Raw genomic sequence first — 19,471 nt, forward strand, 5'->3', positions numbered from 1 at the left:
ACAACTGAAATTCGTTACAATGTTGCCAAAAGAAAGATCGATTTTTACTGTGTTAGTGGAGTTGGTTTAAATTCCTACAAAACAGTTTGGTTAAAATCGGCAAGTGGTAATTTTCATGAACGCGTAGGGTTAAAATTAATCTTGAAAATACTTACGTTGTGAAAGACCCAGTCGAATTGTATTGCATTAAAGTTGGGACGCTCAATTTTATCTGTTCTGCGTAATTCAGTCTTTTATTTATCTCCTCAGAGCTATGGGGAGGTGATATTATGCGATTATCCCTGACAACTTAGCGTGATTATATTTATGCACAGTAATTGCTATATCCTTTCACAATGTTCTAATTCAGCAGCTTGGGATTTAAAAATTTATTTGACGGTTTACTTTGTCTGTCCTAGTAAGCTACTCCCAGTTCTTGAACGACCACAATATTTTGCCATTTCATAATTTTTAAAAAAGATAAAGAAATATTTTGATGAATATAAAGACTTGGTATTACCAATTTCATTTATGAAATGTGACTTTTTGGGAAAAATCTCATTCATTGCTTTGCTATGATTATATGCGTATCTTCGGGATGTTTCATCTTATTAAAATGTTTCGTGTTGGGTATCGGGAGGAGTTCAAATTTATTAGTAAACAACTGAGAATGATTCATAATGATGATATTCAGTATCCGGGTTTTTATTTAGAGGAGGCTTCGATTTATGTTCACTGGCCTTACTGTAGAAAGAGATGCCATTTTTGCAATTTTAATAAATACATTGACGATAATGTTAACCATATGAGAATGCGTGCCTGCTTGGTCAAAGAGATTAACACTATTATTAGAGAGTGCTCGGTTAAAAGAATAAATTCTGTGTTTTTTGGAGGAGGAACGCCGAACTTAGCAGAGCCTGCAACCATTGAGGTATGAGATTACTTAGCTCATCGAATCCCTAACGTGGGGCGATTTGATAATTCTAGCCAGAAATCATATTCGTATTGAAATGATTTATTTTTAGGCTGTTTTAAATGCTGTCTCCAACTGTACGGAATTAGTCACTGGTTCTGAAATAACAATGGAAACCAACCCGATCGGTAATGGTTCAAGCAAACTGGAAGATTTCAAAGCAGCCGGGATAAACAGAGTCTCAGTCGGTGTTCAAGTAAATCACCTCTCCCTGTGATTTAGGACCTTGTTTTACAAATGAACTTCTTACTTGCGTATTAATATGCATTAATTTTTCATTTAGGCCTTAGATGACAGTAGTTTGGGATTACTTGGAAGAGATCACAGTGTTCTCGATGCCTTGAAAACTCTGGATACTGCTAAAATGCTCTTCCCTCATCGCTCATCTGTGGACATCCTCTATGGCTTGCCTGGCCAATCGTTAGAATCTTGGTCTGCTACACTTAGCAAGCTAATTCCTCTCTTAGATGATCACATTTCTGTTTACCAGTTGACTTTAGAGAGGGGAACAAAGTTGTTCAAAATGTGTGAGGAGGGAAGATTAGCCATTCCAGAGGAGGATGTATTAGCTGACATGTATGATCTCACATTGGAGAAACTTGACTCAGTTGGTTTCATTGCATATGAGATATCCAATTACTCCAGGAGTTTGGAAGCTCAGTCAACACACAATAAAGCTTATTGGCAGGGCAAGCAGTACATTGGAATTGGGCCTGGAGCACATAGTAGATTCGTTCCCCTAACATCAGACAGTTCAAGCTATAATTTGGAACGCATGGTGAGTCACCAGCTAATATTTAAACAAAACATTTTCCAATTTCATAAAATATTTTATCTGAAAAACATTAAAATTACCTAATAAGTCATGTGTAATAAAAAAGGGCACTCAATGGTTTTAAATTGATGATTTTCTGGCAGTTGAGTTATGTGTTCTACCACCACAGGCGGAGCACTTCTGCCCACCAGAAGCTCCCCCAAATCTAAGTGGCAATCACAGGCGCACTTAGATAAACTCCGACTGTAGCTTTCCTTTAATTGAGATATGTCTGGGTGTCACACAAAAAAATACCTTCTACATCCTGAAAAATTATTTTCTTGTGTTTAGGCTTGAGATGAATGGAGAAATGAAGTTGAACCTGGAGGAAGAAATACAATGGAATCTTAAATATGGAGCTAGCAAAGACAGGATGTTGCTATGTGAAATCTGAAAAGGCAGAAAAATTGGATGGAGGACATATTGAAAGATAGTGGGATGTTAAAGGCCTCAATGGAAGGGAAAATGTTAAGTTTGTGGGGCAGAGGAAGTGAGGTGGATCTTTAGATAGCCAACAATTTATGAAGGAAGGAAAGAATGTAAGGCAAACAAGGAAGTTGTCATGGTACGTAGAAGATAATAGTCGTTGTGGATAAACAAAAACCTAATTTTAATAGGTACAATATTATCAATGAAAATAAGTGAGATGGTCTGAGTTTCAAAATGAAAAGATTCCAGCCCCCGGGTTAATTGCTCTGGTGACAATTAGGGCATCAATTGTCCTCTTCCAAAAAATTCATCTTAAATTAAATAAAGAGGCGTGATAATACAAATGTAAGAGCTAAGAGAAGGAAACTGCTTCAATTCATTTTGGTGTGCCTTTCAATTATATACTGACCTGAAATTGTAAAGTTTCGCCTCCATTAGCTATTTGAGGTCACATTAGGTGGCAGTCTGGATTTAATTCCTGGGTAAGTTTACAGATGAAGTCTTGCAGCTAGGGAGAAAGGTGAACAGATCACTGAATACTGGCAGCATATGCTGAATTTCTGTAACATTTCATGTTGTTGATATACATGATTGGTGCACAAGGTAAATCATTTGTCTCAAGTGATACACAAGCATTATTTTTTTATGAATAAGGACTAGCAAATGAGCACAATGGATAAAAAGGAGAAAATAAATTTAAAAAAGACCAGAGTGCAAATAAAAAATAGGAGAATGTTTAGGAAACTTCAATAAAGCATGGATGCTTTGAAATATAATTAAGAGAAGGATTAATGATTTTCTCAGTAATAATGATTTTATGAGTAAGGACTTGGGGTTGGGTAGAGTAGAAAAAAAGAGATTTGAAGCTGCAAATGACCTGACAGAAATGTTGTTGAAAATGCTACATGCTATTCAAATGCAGTTTGACCTATATTGACCAAAGGTTGGGGCTTTGTGGTGGATTGTTCAAGACACAACTCAATCTAGAAAAAGTAAGAAACTTGAAGCAAAATGAAGGAATGTCACAGTGTAAAAATTATTGTGCGACCAGGATTTTCCCAGTTGAGATGAATGATTTTTGTGATGTGAAATCCTTGCATTCCAGTGGACACCAGCGGATGACTCTCTTTAAATAACATCACAACATTTCCCACAGGTCTCTAAATCGAAGAAAATTGAAGCTACTGTTTGTTGATGATCCATGCATCTATTTCAACCAAATTGCTAACTCATCAAAAGTTTCCACTAACCCACAATGAATTTTCATTTCAAAGGGGGCACAAATATTGAAAATGACAAACTCACTAAATAGATTAATGGAAATAGATACAAGTAATAATAAGAGTCAGAGTTAATAATTGGAGATTGTTAATGATGGAATGTGATGTTTTTGTTTGCATCTGTATGTACAAGGGAAGTGAAAAATGGATGCAAGGAATGAGAGAAGCCAGAATACAAACCTTGGAGCCAATACCATGGATGAGAGAAGTTGAGAAGGTTGGGCATGGAACTCGTCTGAGGAGGCAGCAAAATAAAAGGTTATTAATATATGGCATCCTCGTATCCTCTTCCTATTAAATTTATTATTAATCTGTGCAATTGGAGTGCTTTTTCCTAAACCATTTCCCCTTAAAAACGATCAGGAACCCTAAATTTAACCCCTACACATGAAATTTTCAGTACTGCAGTTGAAAGATGAAACTTTAAAGATGGGAAAATCTAACTGCTGAACAATTCTGTTTGTTGTACAAAAATTATCAAAATCCAAGATTGCATTATTTTGAATATATAAATAAAATTAGGGAAAAGAGACAATGATAAAAAATTGAGAGTTTTCTGGCATTAGGCTTGGGTGAAGGGTTCTTGTGTCTCCAACTGATTTGAGACGTTTAATTCCAACTTTTTGAAGGCTGGCTTTGCCAAAATTTAAGGGTTAAGTGCTAAAGTCAAAAAAATATCCCTCTATGTATGCTTCGACCAGTTCTTGCGCCTTAGTCAGGTGGTTGCTCTTATCTGTGTTCTTCTCCTCTTGATTGCACTGCTCAAAGATTTCTTTAAAGAAATCCTAACATACTGTAAAACACAATAGGAGTCTTATTTCGTTGGCAGTATTCTCCCTGGTGTGTGGACCCCCATAAATTCTCAAAGACAGTTTTCTCCTGGGATAAATTTTTGTTGCATACCCTCATCAGCATGCTGGCTCTCTGTATGAGACCACGTGAGCATCACATAAAGAGTTTGACAAAATTCATAAAGACTGTGTGTGATCCATCTGGAGAAGGACAGCTCTATGGTGTTGATTTAGTCCCCATAAAGAATACTCTCGAGCATGGTTCCACCCTAATATCTTTAACTTAAGCTTCTAACACACCCTCACATCCACATATTTCCCATGGTTGGAAATTTCCTACAAACAGACTGGCAGCATTGCAATGGGTTACCAGCTGTCCTTTGCAATTGCAAAGTTCTACATGGGACAATTTGAAGAAACAACTAGTGTCCTCCCCCTTGGACTCAATTTGCATGGTGGAAGTATTATTTCTATACTATAGCACGTAGATGATACCTTCATCATGTAGCCTCATGAAGAAGATGCTTTGAATCAATTTCCTCACACATATTGGAAAATTGATATCCCTGCCATACTATGTCACCGTGTTCATTCTTGGAATAATGATCCAATAAAAATTTGAATGAAAACTGGCACATTTTTCTGTTTCATAAACCCTACACTTACTGATAAATGCTTAAATGCCACTTTCAACCAACCCAAATAAGGCATTCTTCCATTACAGAGTGAAAATAGTGTTGGCTGAACCTATTGAACCCTTGCAAAATGGCATCTATTTGCCCCTAAAAAGGACTTTCAATGAGGAAGGGCAAAACAACCAAAGTGGACAATCCCTATCTGGTCCTTAAAAGGGTATTCAGTATGATAGAAGAAACATAGACCAATGGGTAGTCATAAGCTAGGGCCTCTCTGCCTTTTAACTCTGTTTTTAACATTGTCTGATGGGATCTTTTGGATACTCATGAATAACAATATGGAAACTACAAACTGACCTCCAATAAACTTAAAAGATCACTTGATGATTGTAAAAGACAACCTATTGCTCAAGACATGGGCAGTCTATCGCATACATCATGAATGATGGAAAGGTGTACCATAGAGACCTTACCACAGTGTTCACTTTGAGGCTACAACATTATTCCACAAGCCCTTTGGCTTCAGGACCTGCCTTTTGAAGGTCACTGAAAATAATATGGGGAACAGAAATGTGAACCAAATTGGAGGGAATTCTAGAGCAATGATTTGAGGCCTGCACTCCATGTGATTGAGGGAGACAACAAAGGAAAGGAGTGACCTCCTTGCTTGGGCTCAAGAATTTGTGAGAGTTGAATCAGAGAGGGTTATTTTCCTAATTTTGGTATTTAAATCTAAAGACGATGGACACAGGCAGCCTTTGTAATGTCAGGGGCTGAATTCTTAAATCATTTGGAGACACAAGAGAGAAATAATTGTGCAGCTCAAAGAAACAGTTGCAGATGTGTAATTGGAAAAGAACCACCTATAACAATGTACTGCTCTAATGATAGATGCAAATTCAGAAATTGATGTTATATTAATTTTGCATACATTCATGGGAAAAATAAAATATTTTTGATCGTATAACATACATACTTTACTGCACCAGTGTCCAACCTTTAGCATTTCACTCACTCAGGAGTACGTGCCAGGGTGTACAGAACGTATTAGGAAAAGGGACATATTTTATCAGTAAAGCCAATGCCTCATATTTTTGCTACAGTGTATTTTTAATAATCTAAAAATATAAGCATTTTTGTTCAAGTTTTTTCTTTCATCTCAATATTTAGGCATTTTCTTATAATTCCTGTCAAAATATTGACTTAAAAATGAATTGAATAACCTCTGTAGCAATAAAAGGGACATTACAACTTTCACAAAATATTCTCCAAAATTCCAAATATGGAAACTGTGTTAGCTGAAGTAATTAACTCTCCTAGAAGTGATAACAGAGCTAAATACTTTCATTTGCCAAATAAATTTTACCAATTATAGGGAGGACTAGCCATTGGATCGCCTAATATTTCCTTAACCACTTGCAAAGGAATTGATTTAATTCCCATTATTACTTTTTGAAATATGCAAAACCCTTTTAGACATGTGGATGTCACCTTTTCCTGTGAACCTCCTTTTGCGCATTCCACAAATCTATTTTTTCTCGCTCCCTTGACTTCAGTTTCCCTGTATTCTACCTGCCATTTGTGTCTTCAAAATTTCATTGCCTCTTGATATCTCCTACATACATTGTTCCTATTTCATAAAGCATAAAAAAATACACCACTCAACCATTTTCTCTTTATGAATAATTCATGAGTTCCAAACCTAAGAAAATTCTTTGATATATTATTTTTATGTGAAGGATATATCTTATGCTCTACTATGTGAAATTTTGGATTTTCTGAAATACAGGTCTTTATAGTTTTGCTATAATTGCACCACAATGGCACCATACTCAAATTTGTTCCAAACTTAGATAATATGTTTTTTTTGCTCCCCTAGAAATTGTAAGTAGAAATGTAAATGCTCCTTTATCATGAAAATAATTGGTAGAAACTTTGTATTACACTGTTCAATGCAGAAACTCCAGTGGAAATGAGACTAGGCAAACGTTACTAATTTAGTGCCAATGGATTTGAAAATGGTATTGGAATTTTCAGCTAAGCTCTAATTTCCTAATTATATTCATGATGTGATCGGTAAACTGTTGCCTACTAAGGATTTTCAAAGTTTTATATGAAAGTGGTTGTTTTGGGTCAGTTCCATAAGGTTTAAATCATGGTAATAATTCTGGAAACCTTTTCTGCATTTATGTTGATGTGATACTTGGCTTAAGGAATTATATGGTTATGATATCAATAAAGGAGGCATATCTTTTGAAATTTGGCTATAAGTTAGTGGACCAGAACATAAAGTGTCACACAAGTGCATCACATGTGTGTTGAATTTAGAATACGTTCATTCAAACTCAATGAGTGGGTGAATGGATAAGGACGTTTTAATCATTTTGCAGTGTCCATTGAGTGGAGGGTGCCAAACAATCCCAGTACTAATTTTTATGGCTATATGGTTCCCTTGAAGATAGAATCAATATTTGTGTACCCTAATATACTGTCAGCAATATGCCCAGTGCCTTACGGTGAAGGAGTTCCTGTTCCTGAAGCACCAGAAAGTGCTTCTGTGGGCTCAGATGAAAATAAGTTTCTTCAAACAGCAAAGGAGAGCGGTAAAAATCTCCAGGGGACGGAGACTTAATCTTTCACAGCAATCTCTTTTCTTCCAATAATAAGATGACACAGTAAAATTGGTGTTCTCCTCAGAGATATATGTAAAACTTAATAAATATAAGGAGAACTTTTGACATTACAGTTAAATTAATGTAATTATCTACACCACTCCATGAAAGTGACAACATTTTCATCAACCATTTTTTATTAAGGTTCGCTAGGTGATACGTATGAGTGAAATAGCTGCACCAGAAATACTCACTTTACTCAGAAATGTTGGCCCCAAAGACAAGCATTTATCCATCAAATGAAAGATGTTATATATGAACATATTTTTAAGCCAAGCAAAGTTTTGCTTCTTCCGCTCCATTTAAAATCAAGGCTTATGAAGAGTTTTGCAAAAGCATTCAATGTGGAGAGTTTTGCATTCATTAAATTGCATTATTGAAATGTTTATCAGGCTTCAATTTTTTTGTTTTTATCTGAAACTCTCATAATATGAATGCTATTTTCTCAAAAACAAGAGATAATCAATTTTAGCATCATTTTTATGTCCAGGAATTAAAAAGTAAAAAGAAATAATATCCTCTTCAGTATCAACATGGAATTTTCAACATTTGTTGAGAAGTATTATGAATCACAATATATACATACATATTCTTGATGCGGATGATACCAAGTTCTGAATGTGTAAAAGCAAATTTGTATGATATAATACATTACACATCATGTATATACACACACAGACCTGAGGTTAGATAGAAATCTTTATAAAATTTCATAATATTATTGCTTAGAAAACACTTGAGGTAACACATTTTGGTGAGAGGTTGGGAGGTCAGCCTGGTAGTATTTTATATCATAGCTTATTGAGAAGTAAAATGCAAAACAGAGATATTATTTATTAAAGTGTAAATGCTAATGAATAACATGCTAATGAATAAAATAATCCATTTGTATTCTTAGTCTTAGAAATATTACCTAATAATTTATTTTATATAATATGTATTAGTAATCCCTCAATGTGTATAGGATATATATGCGCACCAGCCTTATAAAATCATAAAAAACCAAAATTATTCAAAAAAAGCCATCCAGAGTTACATAAAAATCAAATATATGTCATAATGACAGATATTAAAGTCATGGGAGCTCACATCCTATTATTATAGTTTATATTCACTGAAAAATAACCTAGTTTTAGTAGTGGATTAATAAATGTCCACATATTGTTGTGGATAACACAGTGGATTATAGTTTTGGATGGATACAGCAATGCAACAGTAAAATGATTATTTGCCTCTCCTAACAAAAGATAACGTGATGCCCAACACAACCATAAGCCACTCTTCAATTTCACATACTTCCTCCCTTCATTGCATTCAACATGCCCAATCCTGTTTCGACACCTTCCTGTTTTGTCCAACTCTATCATGGTCTTCGATATCCCATTGCCTATCAATGTGCTTTGGATCCATCTTTCCTGCCTCCTTTGATCTTTCGCAACAATGGTCACTCCTCCCTCACCATGTCTAGCACTACTTGTTTGTTTTCCTATCTATTCATTTCACCATTTCCATTCTTCTCCACACCCACGTTTAATAAGCCCCTAATACGAGAAGAATCCAAGCCCAGTATTTACCTATCATCTTGCTTCAACAACCATGTTTCCATGCTCCATATCGAAGCTTGAACAAGCCTTTTCTTAACATCCTTTCTCAGTCCTAGTCATCTATTCCCTCCTCCTTTTGAAGATCTTTGCCTAACTCAATTCTTCTCATGTCCTAACTACTAACACCATTTTGGTATGGAACACTTCCGAGATAGGTAAACTGTTCCACATGCTCTAGTTTATTAACTCCTACTTTAATTCCAAGAAACTACGACAGATGCCGCAGCAGTAACTTTTGATGGAGTCATCCGCTAATATGCAACAATTTAATATTTAACCTAGCATTTCTCTTTCTCAAAAACTGTATAACCTTTGTTTGGTTAACATTTATTCTCATCCCATACCTATCATAATGACTTTCCAATGATCTCAGTGTTTGAAAACCTGCGGCTGACTGACAAACTAAAGCTTGATCCTTTTCAAACCTGATATTATGAATTGTCTGCAGACTTACATTCCTATGTCCAGTTCTTTCTGTACCTCTTTCCCCATACCCTCATGCTGAAAATCACAAATGATATTGTCTCTCTCCTCTTTCTAACACCGCCCATCCCAGATATGCAATAAAATTAGTGTACGAGCATAATGTGATCTTAAACTTGCAACAATTAACCCAGTATTTACTTAGAAATTCTAAGCAACTGCAGATTAAATATGAGCGATTCTCTATTGAGTCATTAATTGCTTACATTGATATTATGTTTTTCCCAGTCTCTTCTTGTGGTACACCATCACTGCTTGATTGGTACATAGTGGAGATTGAGGCAATACTTCTATTTTCACAAGCTTTCCTTGTCCAACATTCTAATGTGTGACATGACCTATTTTATTGCTCATCCGAGTAATGACAAGTGCCATCTTTTTAGCTTGTGCTGTGTACTTGGGTTATTCTGGGTTTTCGGACATTGATGGTTTATTTCATTGCACAGGGAGGTGCTTGGTGAGCTCTTGGCTGTTGGCCTTCGCACTTTGGAGGGAGTGACAGAGGAGAGTTGGAGAGCTCTCAGCAGCAGGGCACCAACACTGTCAGAGTGTTTTGCAGAATCTCCCAGATTGGCCTGGCTCTTTGAGAGTGGCCTTCTAACATTCTCCACATCGGGTGCAATCAGGGCTACCCGCCGTGGTTGGAAGGTTTTAGACCGCATTGTCCCTCATTTGCTTGATGAACTGGAAAGAGCTCTTGGAGAAAGGGGAATGTGATCAGGTGCACCAAAGGCTGGATTTTCCTTCAAAGGGGAAGAGGAAGTTTTGTTTCATACTGAAGGATGCTCATTGTTAAAAATGAAAATCTTCATTTAGGAGAAAATTAAATGTTAAACCTCACAGTCAAGGCTACTGTCTCCTCATGTTCACTCCATGAATTTTAAGTTATCCTAAAAATTACATAAATATTTCTTCACATTGAAGATTAATAAAAGTTTTCTTTTGTGGAAATAAAGAAAGTGGCATTTTGATTATGAACCTTATTTGATGGTATATAAGATGCACCCTTTTTTCCCAAAGTTGTACTTTCACCTGGGTTTCATATGTGAAGGTTCAAACTCTATGGGTCAATGTTCGATAATGAATGTCATTTTTACCCCATCTGATCGATACTACCAATTTTGACTCCACCATATTTACTTGCATATAATAATTATTAATCAATTGAAAATTTTGTACCTGGAATTAATATTATTAAGCTTATCGCGAAAAATGTGATATGAATATCATATTGCTTGCTCCTGTGATGGCGTAAATGGTGTGAGCAAAGTATCGTAAGACCTTAATCATGCTTTATCGTCACTGATCATGACTAAACAGCATGTGCTCTTCTTATTGAGTGGAATTATTTTTTTTTAATTACCTGGATGGATTAAATGTGCCTTCATGTGGACTTCTAACACTTCTTTTTCTTGCGAGTGCCCTATTCAAATGGTGTTTTTTATATGCCATCAAATACAGTAATTACAGTCAACTAATCTAAATCACACTCGTGTTGACTTAGGTCAACACAACAGCAGCAAATCAGCTAACTGGCAGGTAGCCTTTGTTCAACTATGTGGAACATACACTCAGTATATCTATTACCTGTGACAAATATGCATTATTTCCCCATAGGCTTGGGGGGCAGATATTGCATCACAGCCGATGTGACATTTTTATCTCAGTGAAGTTATTTGTATTAATGTGGAGACGAAGATGTGAGTGCTAGGAAAGTGGAAAATGGAGAGAAATCAGTTTGTAATCAGTGAATGCAGGCAAGGGGCTAATGGTGGGCATGTAGTGCAAAGTGTTTTTGTCAGGTACCAGAGGGCATTTAGACCACAGTTGAGGCCAGCTTAAACTGCTGCAATGGAGCCCGAGAATCATACATGACTGCTACCACCACTGAAATAAGAATTATTTAGAGCATAAAATTCCATACAGAGCCAGTGAGAAACAGTTTAATAAAAATAATTCAGGCTCGTAAATAAAATAAGATCCATTTAGAAACTTTTAGGGTTGTTTTATTTTATTAAAACATTTCATTCAGGGAGTGATTTCAACCCGGAACTCTTACACCAGATGGAAAAAGGAATGAGGATGGACAAGTGGGAAGAGCTGGAAATCAGGATGAATTTAAAAACGGGTCATTTGGTTAGCGATTTATTGTTTGAATACCTCTCCCCAATCCTGGAAGTACCCCTTTACTTCACAGAAAGACTCAACAAACCCCCCCCAACCCCACTATGAACCAACCAATCACCTTTCCTGACACTTAACACCCTCTCCCCCCTCCCCATCAACGCCGATCGCAACCCCACTTTCTTTCTCCTCCTCCCCCTCATGAATGGTATATAAATGGACTGAGACTTGATTAATTTGTACCTGGTGATGATGCTTGAGCGTTGAAACTAGTTGTACGTGAATAAAGGACAGTGGAAAGATACATTGTATTCTTCGTTCAATTCACATGAACTTCCACAAAGTTGATCTGGGAACAATTGAATATTGTTTTAATTTATTCAATATTAGGTTTGTTTCATCTAAATCCACTTTTGTTTGGAATTATGAAACTATTATTCATTTTCTTGTTCTCAATTTAAAATCAAGATATTTCAGATAATATTTTAGGCTAAGAGGTACACTTTGACATACTCTGAATGATGTATATTGTCAGTTATGTCAATCAACCCTCTTGCAGACCAAGTAATGATTTAGGATTCATCTTCAGTCCGCCATTACAAAATAAACATTTTCTTGGGCATGTTTTTAATTTTAAATAATGGTTAAATGAAATTTGAAACAGATTTCTGTTAACTAGAGAGCAAACAATTCAACGGTAGGTTATTAAAAATTATTTTCAACGTAATATGCATGTCATTAAAAACATTTGTACTGAGAAAGATAAGCTCCACAGTCCTGGAAGCATACCTTTCCTTCACGGAGACCTAACTAACCTCCCTCCCACCCCCCCCTAACTAATCGCCTTTCCTGAAGCTAAACACTCCTTCCCATCAATGCTGATCTCAACCCCTCCTCTTCCTCTCCTCTCTCACCCCCACCCCTTACCACACAAGAATGGTATATTAATGGACCGCAACTTGAGTAATTTGCACCTGAAGATGAGACCCAAGCGTTAGTAAAAACTAGTAATACCAAAATAAAGAACAGTGGAAAAATACATTATGTTCCCCATTCCATGAACTTCCCCAAAGTTGAGCCAGAAACCGTCAAGTACAAAGATTAACTCCATTATTAATCGAAAACTCTTGATGAACCAACTTCAAGACCTGGGAAATTGACTTTTAATTTTCATAAAAGGACTACTGCGATTTTTTGGTCTCAGGTTATCATGAATAAGTGAACGTATGATAATAAACAAAATAATGTCAACCCGAAGACAATGAAAACCAATGTGGTGGGAACAAATCTAGAAGGGTTATCAACTGCCATGGTTGACAAATATTTTCAGCTTCAAAATAATTTTATTAAAGTCTGTCACAGTTGGAGTCTTAAACTTTTTAATGTATTACTAATGTCTGGAAATTCCATTGAAGCCATTTAGCTAGGCCATAGATCAGCTCATGAAGTTTCTCAGCTTACATTAATACGCTACCCAAAGAAGTGACTCATTCACCACTGGGCTATAAACAATACCGACGATATTTTGCATCATACCATCACATTGAATATAACACGACTCATTCAGCACTAAGAGAGGACTTATTTACATATGTTTACATAAGTGAAAGCAAATATTTGGTTCATCAAAATTGCTTTTATTTACAGCTATAAAATATAATTAAAGGCAATATGTACATTGATTTATACAAAATTAAGAATGTAAATCGTTGTACCAGTTCACTTACACTTCATATCATGAGTACATACAGAGTGGTAATGTGCAATTTGCACTAAAATGACAATTATGATTGTTGAGCACATAGCACTCTCACACAAACATACACATCCATTAATTTGATGAATCAGATTATATATTTTCAATGATTCCATCCAAGAATCAATTTTTTTTTTGCATTACGAATATAAAAAGTCTACTTCATATTCTATAAGTAGTTCCAAGTAAGCCAGCTACCATATTGTTGACTTTACAATAATATGTATGTACAAAAAATGGACTGCATGCTTTCAGCAATATGTAATCCTAGTTTTGTGCTGGAGGAAGTAGTCAAATTCACAGCCATTCTTAACAAGTGAAATATATTCACAGCCCCCTTGAGCCACACTTATGAAATTAAACTAAAAATCATTTTTATTTTGGGTCCGACAAAAATGCAGTGGTAATAGATCTGTCCAAAATGCAAGTTAAGGGAATCCACTGGGGACATACCTACAAGGTTCCAACAAAGACTAAATTTAAAAAACCAATCAGTTATTGATGTTAATGCCTTGATACACCTGCCCACACGTTTCAATATCACATTAGCATATTCGAACAAAGAAATTGTATTGAAAGAAATAATTACTGAGCATTAAAAAAAAAAAAATAAGACTTCCTCTTACACACAGACACTGAACAATGGCAAGTAGTAATGTACACATACTACTTAAAAAGAGACAGCATGTGAACAACATTAAATTCAAGAACAATTTCACTCAAACGATAAAATACATATGGGCTAATAATAATTTTGCATGTGAAAATGCAAACGACAATATCATCTGTAAGATTACAATACCAGCATCAAAATATTTAAGCCACAGAAATAATTTGTACATTCTGTTCTGCAAGCATGTTATCAGCCAACATTACTTCCCTTTAGCACAGGATACCTGACCGAAATGGAACAAAATTGTTTTATCAAACAGTCCATAGTCAAAAACGTGATTTCAAAACAAGCTGCTTTTTTTTTAGACTAGGAGCTGGTAGCATCTCGAGAACATTGGCTCATTCAGATCAAACTTCCAAAAACTGGAAAATTCAAGCATCTACCTAAATGCTTTTAAGTCTTGAATCGTAGATGAATACACTCATAAAATCTACTAAAAAGGTAAAACCCTGCCAGTCTAGATCCCAGACTGCCTACTTAAGATCTGTTTGGAGGTAGAGGGTGGATTCTTTCAACATTAGAAAGTGCTTAGTTATACAATAACTTGGAAGCATATAAGAGAAGAGAATTTAAAGATAAAAAGAGAGATTTCTAATCCATCAATTAGCATTCAATCTACTCATGATTTGAAGTTGACATTTGCAGTTATGATAGCTAAATTGCTTTAAAAAAGTATTCACTTGGTGAAAACGCCATCTGGCATCAATGCAAATTTACCAAGACTGCAGAGGACAACCCTTTATTTGAAATAAAAAAACAACATGTGGAATAGGCTTTGAACAAGGCACATCAAATATAATTAATATTCCAATGTCTCATCCTGTCCCCAGACTCCAAGAAAAAGAAATATGATGGGATAAAAATAAATAATTAACCAACGATGTAGATGCTTTAAAGAAATGAGCATATACAAACAGTTTTGAAATACAAATATAAATTATATACACGGAGTGAAATGAATTGGAAAAATGATTATTTCACAATCAGCAGTAGTGCTCGGAGGGTTTTTCAACACTCTGACATGTGTCTCCATGTATATACAGATGTATGGTATAATTAGAGTGTGCACAAATGCATATCACACCTCACCCCCCGACTAGTTTCTGGAACACCAGTGCTTATTCTCTATAAAAGAATTTATAATCTTACAACAAGAATAAAAAGGACCTCATTGACACTAATTTAGTGAGAGATCTACTTGATTGTGGTCGTGCAATGATACGTTTGCTTCAATATTTTGCTGCTCCTTCAACAATTAACTACAACTGCCCTATTTCAAAAATGCAGCCAACTTTTCTTGTTGCTCGATTAACTATTATCACCTAAGAAATTTGTAATCCAATGGAAATATTTCTGATACCCTTGGCACTACTACCAAGGTTTAAACATCGCCATATGTAACAAGGTCAGAACTCAACCAAGAAGTTAAGTTGTAGTTGTGTTACTGAGTTCATTTTGGAGTATTACATGCTGAGACTGGAATCAACGGCCACACACAATTTTCATTTATAGGAAACAGTCTCATGGTGTGACTTTGTGAAAACCTTTGAATAATATGTACTGAATTTAAAAAAAAAGTTTTCATTGTTACATTGATTCTGATAGAAAATCTACCATAGTTTAAAAACATAGCATCATCATTTTAAGTGCTAAAAAGAGATCAGTAGCTTGGATTGTGTACAAACAAAGGGAGGGAAATGTGGGTCGGTTATTTAGAGGGGGGTTGGAATTATTTCTGCAATGAATGCATTGTTCTCTCGTCAGTTACAAAAATGCCTTGAGTATTTTTTTTTTAATTCTTCTTTTCGAGGTTCCAATTAGACACTCTTTTTTTTGAAAATGTTCATCACTATCTGTGTTGACAAAATATTATCAACAATAGATAGGAAATGATTGAAGTAGAAAAAAAAAACGATGCCTACAAGTTTCTTCACAAGTGCATAATCATTGATTTGTATTAAGGATGACCACACATACTCCACTTTAAAAGGTTGATCAGTGTGTCATATATTAATTTCCATGCATACACTCGACATTTCACAGGAAAAATCCATGCAGTAACTTAACGAATATTTCTCAAAGACCAAAATAATGCCCACCCTCTTTTGTTCACCTGCGATCCTTCAGGTTGACATTAGAGAATGGTAACTGATGGGCATTGTGACAACAGATGATAGATATTTTAGTACCATAAGGGTGTGGTAATGCAATTTAACCTATTTCATCATCATTGTGACCAGTGAAGCATTACACTGGTCTCATACAAATTGAAAAGATCAAGGCATTGATTGAGCCAAACACCACACTGATGTCGCATGGATAGCTAATCTTGTCCCCGCACCAATTTCTTAAGAGAGATTTCTCCCAAGGATTGATTTGCCCATGCTTTAAGGCTTCATGTGAAGTTGTTTTGAATGATCTACTCTATTATTGTTTTCTTTTCACATAAAATAAATCACTGGAAATGATTCAATTCAATGGCCACAAATAGAGAATGCAAGGAATAGCCACCAAAGCAACCACAATTCAAAATGTAGGACCAATTAATTTACATCCAAGTAACTTCTAAGAGATTATCTTACAAATACCTGAACCTAGCAATATATATGATTTTTAATTGCAAATACTCTGATTTGTTCAATAAAATTACAATCCCTTGCAACATACTTGGTGTGAGATAGTCACTGGCATATGCATACAGTTTCATGATATGTATACCAGAGAGCTAAATTAGCAATAACCTCGTCGTACGGCACTCAAAAGATTAAGTTCCTAATATCATTTCTTTCCTGAGAAACCCTAAGACTGCAAGTTCTCACTTCTAGTTTATGGATTTAACTCTCTTAATAACATTTACAGTCAAATAATTCACATACACAGTGAACGCCATTAAGTAATGGTAAGGAATCAGATTATAAAATGCTTGGCATGGGAATTTAGTCACCATTAAATAAAACGAGCAAATTCACAATGAGCACGAAGACAGCATAAAAATGCACTCTTTGAACATACACTTCAATATGGCATGATCTCTTCATAAGGCTAATGGCACGTTTAACTAATCGCTACGCTTACTTCAATTTTACAACCTAGCTGAGTATGTTTCTTTACAAAATTATGCATAAATCTAATGAATGATAACTTACTCTCAAGGGGTTAATAAAAAAGTACTTCCTGATTCGGATACGGAGATCAACACAACAGTCCTGTCTCCCGCTTACAAACAGTTGACATAATATCCATTCTTGAAGGAGCATTGATTTCATCACAGAAGTTACCAGTTTTGTATGCCCACGTGTAGACAGCAAAACATACAATGACTTGAAAATCATGCCGTTCAAATAGACACGAGGAAAAAAGATCAAGAAATGAGCATACTTTCAACATACACAAATTTAAAAGTTGCGAAAAAGCCGTTGCAAATGGAAAAAAACACTCTCTTCATAAAAAGCTGACTAGTGTATACAGCTGGGTCATAAATAAGGGGAAAACTGACACGGCAAAATCTTGACTAATGATACAATGTACACACAAAAATATTTCACACACCAATAACAAGTTGCAACAAAAATTAAAATGGGAAGTAAAATGATGACTAGACAAGAAATAGCAAATTGGGCTGCAGTGAAATATATCTGATATATTAATCTGCAATACTTCGAAAACCTTAAGCCCATGATATCCCATTTAAAAGCCTGAAATTTGTTAAGCTTCTAGTTAAATAAAGGAAGATGATAAAAATCATACCCTCTCCTCCCTTTAACAGCTAAGTATATGTACACTACGTGATACGCCCCCGGAATGAAACAGATGAAGCCAGCTATGAAGAACACAAAACCTTGAATCCCCGTAAGTGGCAAGCACACTACCACAACACCGGTGACAAGGAGTCCTGGAAAACAAATTTCTTCTCAGCCAAATATCAAGACACAATGCAAGTATCAAAATGCAAATTTATGACATACCAATTCCAATGATGAGCAAAACAAATGCGGCGAGAACCATTTTCCAATTCTCTCGTATTTTGGGATGATGCCAACAAGATTTTGATGGATCAAACATTCCTGTATAATAACTTCCATCCTGTATCAAGGAATCGCTATCCCTTGAGGCCGTCTATCATAAGTAATAAAGTTAAATTTCCTTAGCGTGACTGACATTTAAAAGCAATCGCTTCCACGGCTTATATTTAGGTACTTCCAACACAATACTTACATCTTCCGGTAGTTTCATTTTTGTAGCAGTACTTGTAACTGTACGAGAACATTTGTTGGGGTCTTCAATTCTGACTACTATACTATCTTCAGGAATAACATGCCTGTTTTTTGGCTTGAGCGGAGACCGCTCTGTGGTGGACCCGTACACTCGTATTGCGTCGTCATTTTCTTCCTCAAATGCATCATCTATTGAAAACCTATCCTTCTGGTTGCCCATTAACCCTGCCATTTTCAATTATTGACTTTGCTGCAGACAACATTCGTACACTTTACAAAATACACGCCTCCCTCATCACACTCGCACATTACTCATGAAATGAATCAACTTTGACTTCTCGGAACACATACTCCACCCACGTAACTCAAGCAAACATTCAGCAACTTGCACGCGAGTGACATCTACCGTCGAAAAAGTGTTTTTACTCACGGGTGGTGCTGCTCTTGTTGAGTCGCTCCGATGGAGTTGATCTTTCTCATGAATCAGTGGATCCCCGTACACAGTTAATATGACGATCGTGACAGGATAAATAATCTCTTTCGTTTTATATTTTCCTGTACCATTATTCCATTCTTCTTCGCACGCCCTTGGGATCCTTAGAATTTTCATGGAAGTATGATTCCGCATCTCCCGCTCTGAACTGTTCTTCTTGTAATAATCAGTAGACAAATGGAAGGTTAAAGAAATAATGCCGTATTTTTGTCAGTACAAAGTTTTATAGGAAGAATAATGTAAGGAATTTCTTTATTGCAAGCAAAAAAGATTAGCGGGCAGAAACAAGATTAACGAGCATAATTTTTCCCTTAACGTTTAATGAAAGTTTAACTAAAGGAGGAAATATTGCAAAATTTCTACCTTTTAGTTGCAAAAAATACATATACAGATAAATAAATTAATATTTTCGAGAAATTCCTCCATCGTTTTCACTTTGTTATCACGGAGAATACGCATACTATATAGGAATGTTTCCTGCTTTCTTTTTTTGACAGCCGTAGATACGTTCTTCTATTAGTTAGTTGGCAAATGACGAAAAAATATTTGTC

The 19,471-nt window shown here is 35.7% G+C and overlaps 2 protein-coding genes across 2 annotated transcripts; one reads left to right on the plus strand and one right to left on the minus strand.

The window, feature by feature from the left end:
- The first annotated feature begins 42 nt into the window (after nt 1-42).
- On the plus strand, nt 43-10,619 carry LOC139693757 (radical S-adenosyl methionine domain-containing protein 1, mitochondrial-like). The gene is made up of 5 exons (XM_071592029.1): nt 43-910; nt 1,005-1,148; nt 1,236-1,730; nt 3,609-3,733; nt 10,107-10,619. The coding sequence occupies exons 1-5, from the start codon at nt 563-565 to the stop codon at nt 10,375-10,377; spliced, it is 1,383 nt and encodes a 460-aa protein (XP_071448130.1). The 5' UTR covers nt 43-562; the 3' UTR covers nt 10,378-10,619.
- Nucleotides 10,620-13,410: 2,791 nt separating this feature from the next.
- On the minus strand, nt 13,411-18,782 carry LOC139693640 (transmembrane protein 134). The gene is made up of 3 exons (XM_071591876.1): nt 18,429-18,782; nt 18,179-18,329; nt 13,411-18,105 (listed from the first exon to the last, which is right to left on the minus strand). Exons 1-3 carry the CDS (start codon nt 18,657-18,659, stop codon nt 17,927-17,929), a joined length of 561 nt encoding a protein of 186 aa, XP_071447977.1. The 5' UTR covers nt 18,660-18,782; the 3' UTR covers nt 13,411-17,926.
- Between the last annotated feature and the right edge of the window lie 689 nt (nt 18,783-19,471).

Source organism: Hetaerina americana, unplaced genomic scaffold (assembly GCF_022747635.1).
Source record: "Hetaerina americana unplaced genomic scaffold, ioHetAmer1.1.p SCAF_5, whole genome shotgun sequence".
In the NCBI taxonomy this organism is placed as follows: Eukaryota; Metazoa; Arthropoda; class Insecta; order Odonata; family Calopterygidae; genus Hetaerina; species Hetaerina americana.